This window comes from Parus major, chromosome 11, assembly GCF_001522545.3.
Source record: "Parus major isolate Abel chromosome 11, Parus_major1.1, whole genome shotgun sequence".
Taxonomy (NCBI): domain Eukaryota; kingdom Metazoa; phylum Chordata; class Aves; order Passeriformes; family Paridae; genus Parus; species Parus major.
The window spans coordinates 18,342,995-18,355,651 of NC_031780.1; the positions used below are offsets into that span (position 1 = coordinate 18,342,995).

Consider the following 12,657-nt stretch of genomic DNA (forward strand, 5'->3'; position numbering starts at 1 on the left):
CAGGCTGGAGCAGCTCCTGAAGGACTGACTGCAGCCCATGGGATGGACCAGGCTGGAGCAGCTCATGGAGCTCACTGTCTCCTGTGGGAAGGACCCCACCCTGGAGCACAGGAAGAGTGTGAGGAGCCCTTCCCTTCCCCTGAGGAGGAAGGAGCAGCAGAGACAACCTGGGATGAGCTGAGCACAGCCCCCATTCCCCGTCCCCCTGCACCACTGGGGGACAGGTGGAGAAAGCTGGGAGTAAAGTTAAACCCAGGAGGAAAGGAGGGGTGAGGAGAAGGGTTTTAAGGTTTAGTTTTTATTTGCCATTATCCTACTCTGATTTGATTGAATTAATCCCCCCCAGTCACACCTGTTTTGCTGTGTCAGTAACTGGTGAGGCATTTCTCTCCTGACTCATTAGACTTCCCTCACATTTTCTCTCCTTGGCCAGCTGAGGAAAGGCAGGGATGGAGAGGCTGTGGTGGGTACCTGGTGTCCAGCCATGGTCAACTACCACATAATTTTTCAGTAACTAACTCATACAACCTTTCCTCCAGGCATGGCTGTAGCCCAAATTGCTATTAATCCATCGTAACACTCCCCACTAGCAAACTCTGCTTCCTGAGACTTAAACTCCTGAAGAGTTCATGGAGAAACTTCACACACTGACTGACTGCCTCTCAATTCCTCTGGCTACAGGCCATATGAACAGGCACTTAAATGTCAGATGCAGAGAAACTTTTTATCAGAGATTTGATTTTTCTCAGCCTAGTAAAAATACAGTGAAACTGACCTAAAGTATCCCTTTAAAAGCCTGATATTCACACAAAATTACAGAAGATTACTGGAAACAGAACCTCTAACAGGTCAGACAGCAGAGGCAGAACTTCACTGCCATCACAGTGTCACTGAGTGGAGCATCAGAACCCAGAGCAGGGAGATGCTGCTCTGTTCCTCATGCACAATGTCTCTCTTGGGATAACAGGGCAGGAGGACACAGGACTGGGAGCAATTACACAGGACAGGCAGAGCAGTTTGGGACCACAAGGGAAAAACTTCAGAAATCAAGAGTTCTAAGTCCAAAACCCCTATTGCTGAAGCAAATACTTATCAAAGTACTTCCTCAAGCTCTGGTGAAGTGGCTGGTCCTCCTGCAATCACTAAGTTCCATCCAAAATATCTGGTGAGTAAAAAACAGCTGAATTTTGTCACTTCAGTTGGATTCTACTCCTGTCTCTGGTGCTTAGTGCTGCCTGCAAATACAGATAATCCATTGTAATCAATACTCTAATGCAATGTATTTATGAGTGCCCAACTTGCAACATGGAGTTTCTGACCACGAGTGGCCATGGCTGCAACCAAAGGGAATGAAGTCAAACTGCACACAAGAAATTAATCAGCATTTTTCATTTCATATTTAAAATAGAGACAATTAGGCTCCATTTCCTACTTACAAAAGGAGGCTAGTAATCCCCTTAAGTGCATTGTTGAGAAAATTGTTATAGGGATAAGCTTCACAAAAAACCTGCTTGGTTATTAATTCCCACTGCAGAGAGGGGCAACAAGTAAGCCTGAATCAACCCACTAAACAGTGGAGAAAAAAAATATTATATAAGCCTTCATTAATTAGGACTGTCCAGCTTATACACTGTAGAAATTAAAAATAACAGTAGTATATGGTCATGCAGCATAATGCATATGCACATGGGAGCCACTGTGACAGTGCTCAGGAACCTCCTTTGTAGCACTTCCTAAACTTTGCATGTTTAAATTTACAGCCTTATTGACATTTGAGGGTTTTCTATGTTTTAGAGCTGTGTTAACGCTACAAAAATGTAAACAGTATCATTTGTAAGCACTGAAAACTTATTGTGTCCTTATACAGAAAAGAACCACTCATCATGAAGGAAAAAAAGAACAGTTTTGTGATTAAAGCACAGTAAAGACCACACATTTCTTCCTGACCTCCCAACCCACCTGCCCTACCACCCCAAATGTATTCTCCAGAACACTGCAAAGAAGCCCAAAACCATCTATACAAAATAAATAGTATGGAATAGTTTATCTGGTGATAATGGCAGTGCATCTTAGCAATAACAAAGATTTATCTATTTGCTTAAAATTTCTGCAGACTAAAACAAGCATTTGTCAAAAAGCAGAAAGAATGTGAAGAACAGAAAGAAAAACAACAGTCAATAATAAAAAAAAAGTGGGAAAAAAAATACTAAAGCTGCCATAAAAATATAAACAATGCTGAAAACCCAGGCTTAAGTGTATGACCAGCCCAGTCTCAGATTTGAAAGGTTCTGCTTCAGCAAGAACAGCAGCTTGGGAACCATCAGCCAAGCTCAGACTGCCCTCAGCATCAAGTGAAGGCACAGCCTGAGCTGCTGTTGATGCTCAGATCATGTTCTGCAGCAAAAACACGGCCACAGCAGGGGATGCAGCACCTGGCACACCCTCCTAAAACTTCTTTTTTTTTGTTTTCATTTTAAAAACAGATGGTAAAGTGAAACGTAACAGAAAATGAGTATCGAAACTCAAAAAATAAAAGAGTAAAGTTCATGATGTAAACTTCAGATTCTGAAGAGCACAAGTTAGAAAAATGCCTTAAGCAAGAAAAAACAAAGCTAGAAAAAATGTCATTTTCTTAAAAAAAAATCTATATCAGACTGTTTAGACACTAAATCATCAAACTTCACACCTAACTGCCTTTTCCGATCACTAAAAATATATATAAAAAAAACCTTAATAATGGAAAACACATTTTGAGTCAAACTTGAAAACAAAAACTCTGAATCCATTTTCAGTAGCAGTCCCATGAAAATTCCAATATACACTCTTTCACCTGCTTTGAAGTTCCAACAATAGATATTGCAAAATAAAATATTACAGGCCAGGCTAACATTGGTCTTTCCTGTATGAAATTCACTTATAGTCTTAATTTACAGCAGCACTTTAATTTTGTAACTAACATAAAATAATTGCAATTAAAGGTAATTTGAAATAAGCAGCATTTTTTGCTACTTGGTTATGAATCTAAGCCCTCCTAGGTATTACAACACTGAAAGCCAGTGAAAAAATACATCAAAGGCATGAAAATCCATAAAGTGTACAAATGAAGAACTCAGATAAACAAAAGAAACACAGCAAAGGAAAACTAGATGGCAGCACCTCCCTATTTTTCACAATTTCACAAGTCTAAGATTCAAAACAAGATATGGATGCAAATATTTAATGCAATCTAATAATCAGTTTTAGAAGACTTCCAAATTTACTTATTATCTCTGAAGAATATGTGTAAGCAAACCCACCCTGTTTGAGCTGCTCATAATACAAGAATCCAGAGCAGAATTCTTCTAGGATCAATATAAGTTCCAACAAATTATGGCCTGTTTCCTAAACATCCTATACCTTAATATTCTAAAGCTGATTAAATTTGGCAACATTAAAAATTTATTAATATTCAGCTAAAATTAATCTCCACCAAAAAGTAAAAGGAAATTAAAATCACAAAGAGAAAATAGTTAAATTGAAATTATGCACATGTAAGTCAAAAACATGTAAATAATGTTTTTCAAAAGAAGCAAAATAAATTATCACTTTCACAGTACAACAAACTTGCACTTTTTAATACATCCAAAGATTATTATAATACTCAGGGAAGACCAAGTATTTCCATGTAAACCCTGAGATACCAACTTTAAAAAACAACAACAAAAAACCCTCTTGTAGCTGCACTAATATGAGAAATACTTCTAATATACTTTAATATTTTGCTCTTTTTCTCTAAACAAAACAAAACACCAGAGAAAAACTGCAGTTAGGAGTGGTATATTCATTTAGGTTGGAAAAGGTCACAAAGGTCAGTCAGTCCAACCATTAAAGTCCCTATTACAATCCTATACAATCTTATAATTTAAACCAAATTAAAACTTATTTGGTACAATTGCACTTACTCGTGTTTTTCTTGAATACTTTAAAGATACCAGAAAGACTGTAAATGGAAAAGTTCATTAAAATACCAAATGCACCCTTCTGTTACAGGTACTGTTGCTATTTCAGGTTCTGACTCTTTGGACTGGATGTGTTTTGCTGCTGCTCTGTGGTGGCTGTGCTGCAGATACTGTCCATCCTCCTGGGACATGTGTCCCTGCTCCAGCACCTTCCAGCTCTGTCCTAAACTGATCCCAAACTGACTTCCCTACAAGCTTTGTGCTTACCCCATTTACCAGATTTCCAGAATCCCACTAAGAATGGAAACAATCAGATTTTATTCATGCTTTACACCGTAGTAATTAAGAGCATAACTAAATGTCTAATCAAAGGAGTCAAGAAGAACCCAAGTCTCCCTTTCAAAATGGATTTGCCTCTCCCAAGAATCTAACACAAAGGTGTACCCAAAGCTGTACATCTGCCTCTACTCCTGAAAGCTGCAAAAAGCTAGATTCTATAAACAGCAGAAGTCAAACAACTTAAATAGCAAATCCAAGCAAAGAATAAGAAACATCAGACTGAAGCCTGCTGTGCAACTCAATCCTGTGCCTTGACTGCCCAGCTGAAGCATTCACCATGGAAGGGCTGGAATTCACTGCACACCCACAGGGTGATCCCACAGCAATGTGGGATCAATGGGAAGTTATGGATATTAGTCTTTTTGAACTCTTGTGTTTGGCACTGCAATCCAAATACAGCTTTTTTTAAACTTGGGAAGGGAAGAGAGGTGGCTCTATCAATTCCCTACAAGGGTGAGTACTGCTGTGTACAGGTATTTAACTTCTGAACCTTCAACTACAGAACATGCAAGGATAGTGCCACTGCCTTTAAGGAAAGCCTTTACTCAAGCCCTTTCACAAATTCCTCAGAGGAAACACACTACACTTTCCTTATCTCAGCAGCTTCCATTGCTCCCAGAGAAAGGTGGCTCCTTCCTCACATACTGTCCTGATATCAGCCCAGCTGCTGAAGCCAGAGGAGTTTTCAGGGAAAACCTGGTTCATTTTCCTCCAAAAGAATCTGTGAGCAAATGACAGTCCTGGGTACAGAAAGGAAAGTCTTGCTGTAGTACCCAGGCTGCAGAAAAGGTTCAGAATCTGAACAGCTCTGTATGCAGTGACCAAGCTGATCTTATTTTACAACATTTAAAACATTGCCCTATTTTTCCCTCCTTTTTTGACGGTGGAGAAATTACACAGTTGTCAAGGGGAGAGAACCAAAGGGCTTTCAAATTTAGATGAACACTTGGTAGTTTTTCAGACATTCTTTCTTCTAGTTTTAAAACAAGTAATTCCAAATCCATTTTATGTTCTCCAGTTAGCACTTTCAACACTTCCTAATGAGCTGCCAGAAGTAACTGCCAGCTTTTGCAATTTCTTTGGCATGTTATTTAATAATATGTATTTTACATCTAGCTGTATAGCTCACAACAGACTCTCTCATTACAATAATTATTTGAAGTGTATAAACAAATGAACACTGAGAACAAACACTTAGCTGAGTAATTTGTGACACTTGACACAGGCTAAAAATTAGGACAGTCTGCAGAACAGCAACCATAACACCCATAAAGTATGAAAGACATGTCTTTTTCTGATACATTGTTCATAAGATATTATTTCCTAGAATCCTTAAGGCAGACTGCAAATTCCCACCTGTGCTGACTTTCTGCATAGGTAAAAGAAGGGTAAAATGCAAACTCAATGAATAAAATACAATGCTAAGCTCTACAAATTTAAAGCACTCTGCATTTAAATCCAAATAAAGCTATCTTAAAATAACTGAATAAAGATACACTAATTAAGTTGAGTTCTGCACAGTAAAATACCAACCATCCCACTAATATCAGAATGAAAGGTTAAAACTCCATAGCCTGCCATGTTCATCCATCTCACAAAATACTTTGCAGGATTTAGGCAATTAATGTTTATATTCTGTCTGTCTTGAGCTACTGGCACCAGATTTTTTCTGTGTTTCAGTCACAGTGGACACCATGATGTTTGAATATTCAAACTCTATATACATAAAAAGCTAGGACATTATTTTTTATTCATTTAAAACTTCTGGAAATTTTAATTCACTGAATTCAGCTTTCTAATCACCAGAAAGAGATTCTGAAAGAAAACAGCTTAATTAAAAATTCCCTGAAAAAATTGTTTTTCAGTGCACACAATTTCCTTTATTTTAGAACCATCCACCTCATCAAATAAAAGCTTTGTGTCTAGTTCTGATTAGATAAACCTTTAGAATTTATATCTTTACAATCTTGTTTTAAAAGGCTGTCAACCACAATTTTTAGAGAACACTCTAAGGTCAAACATATATAAAACATACACATGTCACAATGAAAGAAGATCAAATGCAGAGTCAGAGAAGTTCAATGTAAATTTCCCAAGGGAAATATTAATTATTTCTTAACCCTGTTAATTACGACAAATACAGAAATGATGCAGTACAGTTTGGGCAGCTATCACTAAGACTTTCAAATTAAATTACTCCTGACAAGCTACAATATCATGACTCTAATCACTAAAATAATTAAACTTTTGCATCTTGCAAGATATTGATCATCCCTAAGGCCTTGCTAGCTTCCTCTATTCTGAGCCAGTGTGGCAGCACTAGGCAGGGTAAAGTGGGGTATTTGTGCAGAACCCTGTACAAAAACCACAACTTTCAAATACCTGAACTCCTCCAGACTTCAGCTGACTCTACAAACACTTGAACATGCAGTATCCTCACAGGTTTATTTTTATATAAATCCATCAAGTAGGATTATACTCCTTCTGCAACATTAACTGCTTTATAAAAGTAGAGAGCAGCTGCCTGAGATCAACATGATCTACATTTGCTGAGCACACATCTTAAGGCTGACTTTGGGATCCAAACCCCAGACTGAACCCAGAGCCAAGTAGGGGGTCTACATTTCTGCACATTTCCTTAGATTCCATGTGCAGTAAAGGTTATTCCTCAGAAGTCATCAAATTACAAACAATTTGTTAATATCTGCTACGAATGCTTCCATGCTGAATTTTAATTCAGTATGCTGGCCACATAAAAAACTAACAGTATGGAAGAAAAATATCTGAAACAGACAGATCCCACTGCTGGTACAGTTCCACCATACACCTGTTTTGCATTTACACTACACACTTGTCTGAGGAGCTGTTGCTAGAACATCTGCTTGTAGTAATTAGTAAAGAAGTTACTGCACTTATTCACAAAAAAAGTCCCCAACAACCAAAGACAGATGTACAAATTCAGGAACTGCCTGCAATTTTGTTCTTATCAAACTAGTTAAAAAAAAAAAGAAATCTGTTAATGAACACAGGCTTATCTGTCTTTATTTTCCCTGGAATACATTTCTCTAGGAAGGTTTCTACAAGTCGTATTTTTCCAGATAGCCCAAATTTAAACATTATATGGCTGCCTTTTCTGCAAAGAGCTCTTTAACAAATTTCATCCAATACTGCACTTACCCCTCTTATGAGAACATAAAATTTTTCCAAGTGTTTCCAGGCTTTCATTTATGTCTTTTCTGACACTGAGCTACACTTTTCCTAGGTACACTCACTTCTAAAACTTACATTCTACTTGGTTAGAATGTAGTTGGCTGTGGTTTATACATTGCCTCATGTTACTATTTTCAATTCTCCAAATTTATTCCAGCTTCCTTCTCTTCTGAAATGTTTATCACTGTTTTCAGTTTTGAATTAAAAATATTTTAGACTATAAATATGGTGTGATACATAAAGCATATAAAGGAAAAGTAATGAAATTATAAATATTGGGAAATACCTGTTGAACTTATTTCAAGCAACTTCTACAACAACTAAAAAGTTGTAAAGGTACCTTTTTCATCTTTCCACACATAATTACTTATCTCTTCTGTAAACACAGACCTTAGCCAAAACCACCTTAAACTCCACCTCTTATTACTATGGGACAGCAGTCTAACATCCTACAATGTCTGTGTACACATTTTAGTAAAATAGCTCAGTTCTAGCCCTAAATGGCCCAAAACTAAATTGTCTCTCTACAAAGTTTTAAACCAATGCAGCCTTCAAAGAAATTAAAAATGAACAAATCAAAACACAAAAATAAAAAACACAAGACAATCCCACATTCATTCTAGAAAATAAATTGGCTTCAAGTTCAAATCAACACAACCCACTAATGAGTTTGAGACAGGAAAGCACTCTATCCTATCAATCTCTAGAAAAAGGGAAATGTGCTCACAACATGGGCAAAACTTTCAGTGTAGACAGATCACACCCAGAGGCGAATTATAAGAATCAAATCTTTATTTTGAATAAAGTATATTTTAAAAGTTACTTAAAAATTATTGCAAATCCTTGGATAGAATGTGATTGGCTTTCTCTTTTCTAATGTCCAGTGAAATCAGCTATCCTGGGATTCAGCATGCTGGGATATTACAGCGCTTGTGATTCAGAACAGCAAGGGACACTTATTAAACCAGCGGTACACAATCCAGGCTAAGACTGAGCTTTGTAGCCTCCAATCATTTCTCAGTCTGAAGAGACTCTCTAAAGCAGATTTTTTCCTTATATTAAAAAAAAAAAACCCTAGGCCTCATAAAATAAACTATATTTGAATAAATATTTCCTGTTTTCACAACAAAAAGGGGAGGAAAGCACAGTTGCAGAGACATATGAGGTCATAATGGGTAAGATATAATGAACCAAAGTGAAACCAAGCCAGACATACCTGAGCTGTTGAGAGGCGAAAAACAGGGCCAGTTGTGGGCACAGAAAGCCTGGGTGACACGTTGGCAGGACCCTGTCCCTGTGTCTGCACCTGAGCCTGCATCTGAGCCTGTGCCAGGGCCTGCTGGGGCACCATCACGAGCTGTCCGGTGTCCGTGCGCACCAGCACCATCCCTGGCGAGGGCAAGGAACAGTCATACACAGCAAATAACAGCAAGAGTAACATAAAAAGAACTATTCTAACCAGATGTGCAGAGTAAAATTAATGTATAGCACTGTACATTATAGTGTACCTTGTTTGATTCTCACGTAACACGAGATTTTATTTCAAAGGAGAAAAGGAGCCCCCACTAGCAGACCCAATTCAGTTTGAAATTTAAGTAACTGCAGTTTATGGAAAGCAGTGATGGGAAAAGCAGCCACTTGAGAGTTTGGGGGACAGCGAATTCTAGCAGTCTAGTCAGGGTCAGGAGAACCAAATTAGAAATAAATACTCATTAAAAGTAAACTTTAACGACAACACAGCTGCTGAGAACACAATTGAAGACAGAGACAACGACCCAAGAGCTTCACTAAACAGCTTATGAGTACATGCAAATATTGGGCCTGACACACTTCTGAGTATACAATATTTGAGATTTACTTAACATTGAGCATTAACAGATTAATCTATTTGGTACCCACCATCACCACTTTGGGAGGCACTACCTGTGGTTTAAACATCAACAATAAACAATGTCAGGCCCACAGAACCAACAGGATCCCTCACGTATCACACAATGAAACAGCGCAGCAATTTTAGAAGATTGGCAAGTGCTTTCTAACATTTTCCAGAAGTAAATTATATTTTATTCTGACTATTTTCTTGTAAAGCTCCTCACAAATAGAGGCCTTCTACACAACAGGGCTCTTGCCATCAAGCTGTGCCCGAAGTTTTGCAGTCAGCAGGTCAGAAAAGGGGAGACAATGGCTAAACTGGTCCATGGATCTTGGAGATTCACACATTCAAGGTCATTGCAAAGCATGTAATGTTCTTCCTACAGTTCACTCAGAACTAAGAAGCACTTCTCCAGACAGATTACTAAAAAGAATTTCCAAGTTAGTTCCAGAATACATTTTAATAGTTTAACCTAGATAGGATACAACAGGTCAAACAAACAGAAAAACATCTTGTCTGCAACTACTAGAGAACCAAAAACTAAAAACCTATGAAGCCACTTTTAATCTGCTGGTAACAGGGTCAGTAGACACTGTTTCTGCAACTTATCTCTATGTGCAAATTGCTTCATATACTTTTTTAACTCTTCAAAGGAAAATGAAGAAGGTAAAATCTCATATCCAATTCTAAAGGTAAAAGCTTACATCCAATTCTAATTGTTAATTTTCCAGGGAAAAAAACCCAAAGCCTTGCTAAAGGGGCATTGTTTGCAACATACCCTGAGGATAAAGAAATTCAAACACTATTATAACAAATTTCAGAACCCTATAGCAAGGAAGTCTTTCAGTCTAACATGGAAAAACCAAATCCCAGTTGTGGGATGAACACATGAGAAAACTGCAGCACACATAAAAGCCCTCACTCAAGGAGCTGGGTGCTCCCAGCCAACCCTTCCTGCTATAAACACAAACAGAAGGCAAATTTCTGCCACTACAAATTAAAGATTCATGAAAATCAAAGTTTAAGGTAACAGGCATACAGAGCTACAGCAAGGACCACATCCAAAAGCCATAATAATAATTCTCTTTCAAAGTCAAGAGTAATTTAAAAATTAAAAAGTTGAAAGAAACTCATTAAAAACTCATCTAAAAGGTAACTTTTAAGGTCCATTAGCCATTTAAACACCAAGCCTCAGTTTATATTTGCAGAAAATCCTGCAAGCAGATGATATATTTGGCATATGCCATTCCTAAACCATCTGGACATGCCAATACGCCAACTGACCAAATGGGTTATCACTCTTCTGATTATGTTGTGAACCTTATATAAAAATCCTCATAGGATAATGCCTACCACACATTAAAAAATACATGTTCTATTTGCATTACACAGATTCACAGGTGCGTTCTTAATTTATCTTCCCATTTTCTAAACCTAATTCTGAATAGAGAAAAACTGAGTGGAAAGGAGAAATGAACTGCAACATGTGCCACACAGTCTCAATCAAAGTTGCAGACACAATTACTACTACAAATGAATAAATGCTCATGTGTTAACATCATATTTTAATTCAGTTTGGAGGACTACAAATTCCTGTTATTGAGCAGCTGGTACAAGTTAGAATCCAGTTAAATGATGAGATTAATTTTACCTTCCTGTCAGTCACATAAAGACGAAATACACAACTTATGAGCATTATCTGCTAAAATGACCTGTTCTCAGAAAGTGATTCTAAATTTCTATTTTATATAGAAGTTTGCTATATGGGAGTTTCAGATTAATTATAGATCATTCACCAAGTTGAAAACTCAAAAATAACGTTGCATTTTCCGAGTAACTTCCTTTTAGAACATATTACCCTCCCATTTACGCAAATTTAATGGGCTTCCAACTATATTGTAATAAAATCAAATTTGAATTAAAATTTTCTGGTGTACTATTTCCATAGCATTTCCTAAATCCCGGATCAGACTGTTCAAGGCTCAGTTTTCCCTCTCCTCTTTGAAAGTAACAGATCAAAGTATTGACACAATGAACTTCAGAAACTGTGTGCAAAGTTACAATGCACATTATCATCTGCACAGAGTAATCTTCAACAGATTAACAAAGGGAGGCAAAGGCTACAGGCACACAGTCTGAACAAGAATTTATCTGTTTCAAGTTAGTTGGGTCTTCATGAAACCACCAAGATTCAAAATTGTTTGGAGCATCAGACTCTTGGAGTTTTCATAATCTAGAGCCACAACTACTAAAAGTCCACTTAGAAGCAAACATCTACACCATCACATTGCCACTCCATTTAGCTAATAAATATCAAATATTTCAAAAAATAAGTTGGAAGAACTCACTTATTTCAGACTACATCAGCAGGTCCACATCTTAACATGCTACTAATATTAACAGAAAAAAAAATTATCTTAAATATTAAATCCACTTCTAAATCAAGAAGACGTGAAGATACCCAAGATGTTGCAACATGAAAATCTAAGTAGGGGACCACAGCACCCCTCAGATGGAACAATATACAGGTTAAGAGTAGGAATCATGAGGATGAAGGGATGATGGTTTGGTTAGCTAACAACCTTGCTGAACTTAAATTTTTACTAATTAAAGTTTAGAAACTTGAAGGAGTACAAAGAGGACATAATTGCTTCAGAATAGGAAATACAATCCGATGATGTGGAGACTACTCTCATACAACATCAACATTATCACAATTACTGCAATTATAAATTTTAAGTTACACGCATTTACACCACCTGGTTCACAGCAGAAAACATTCTTTCAAGCAGAAAAACTTTCCAGGACTATCATAAAGTACATATAAAATACATATAAAGTTATTCTTAGCTACCACTCCAGCTTCTTATCCGGTGTCCAACATCATCACAGGGTAACTCACCGTGCCTGCCGCTCTCCCCAGGACGAAACCAGTAACTCACTCAACAACAGCTGCAATTACTCTGCATTAGCCGTACCAGTTACACCCTAATTAGCGGCAGCCTGTTCCTCACACGGTGCCCTCAGACAGGTGACTCTTCTTTGGTTTCCAGCACGTCGAGCAGCGGGGACGCGACAGCTTTGGAGGAAAGACAAGCCCTCGGCCAAGACAAGGTTAGAGCGAGCGGCGATGCCGGGAGCGCTGCGCAGCACTTACCGGGCGGGATGGTGAAGCCGGGCGGCAGCTGGATGGTGGTCTGCGGCGGCGGCCGCACGATCAGCTGCGGGGCCACGATCCGGGGGGCAGCGCCCAGCGCCGGCCGCGGCGACACGGCCTGAGGGGCGGCGGGCAGGGCA

General features: G+C 38.2%; 1 protein-coding gene across 1 annotated transcript in view; it reads right to left on the reverse strand.

Annotated features, from left to right (window-relative positions):
* Window positions 1-12,656, reverse strand: part of LOC107209769 (transcription initiation factor TFIID subunit 4-like) — a gene marked incomplete at its 5' end in the record, with an annotated part of 144,735 nt that extends 132,079 nt beyond the window's left edge. The window contains 2 exons of the mRNA XM_015639796.2: window positions 8,704-8,876; window positions 12,518-12,656. Of these exons, the coding sequence (XP_015495282.2) occupies window positions 8,704-8,876; window positions 12,518-12,656 (312 nt within the window). The remainder of the gene's footprint in view (window positions 1-8,703; window positions 8,877-12,517) is intronic.
* Between the last annotated feature and the right edge of the window lies 1 nt (window position 12,657).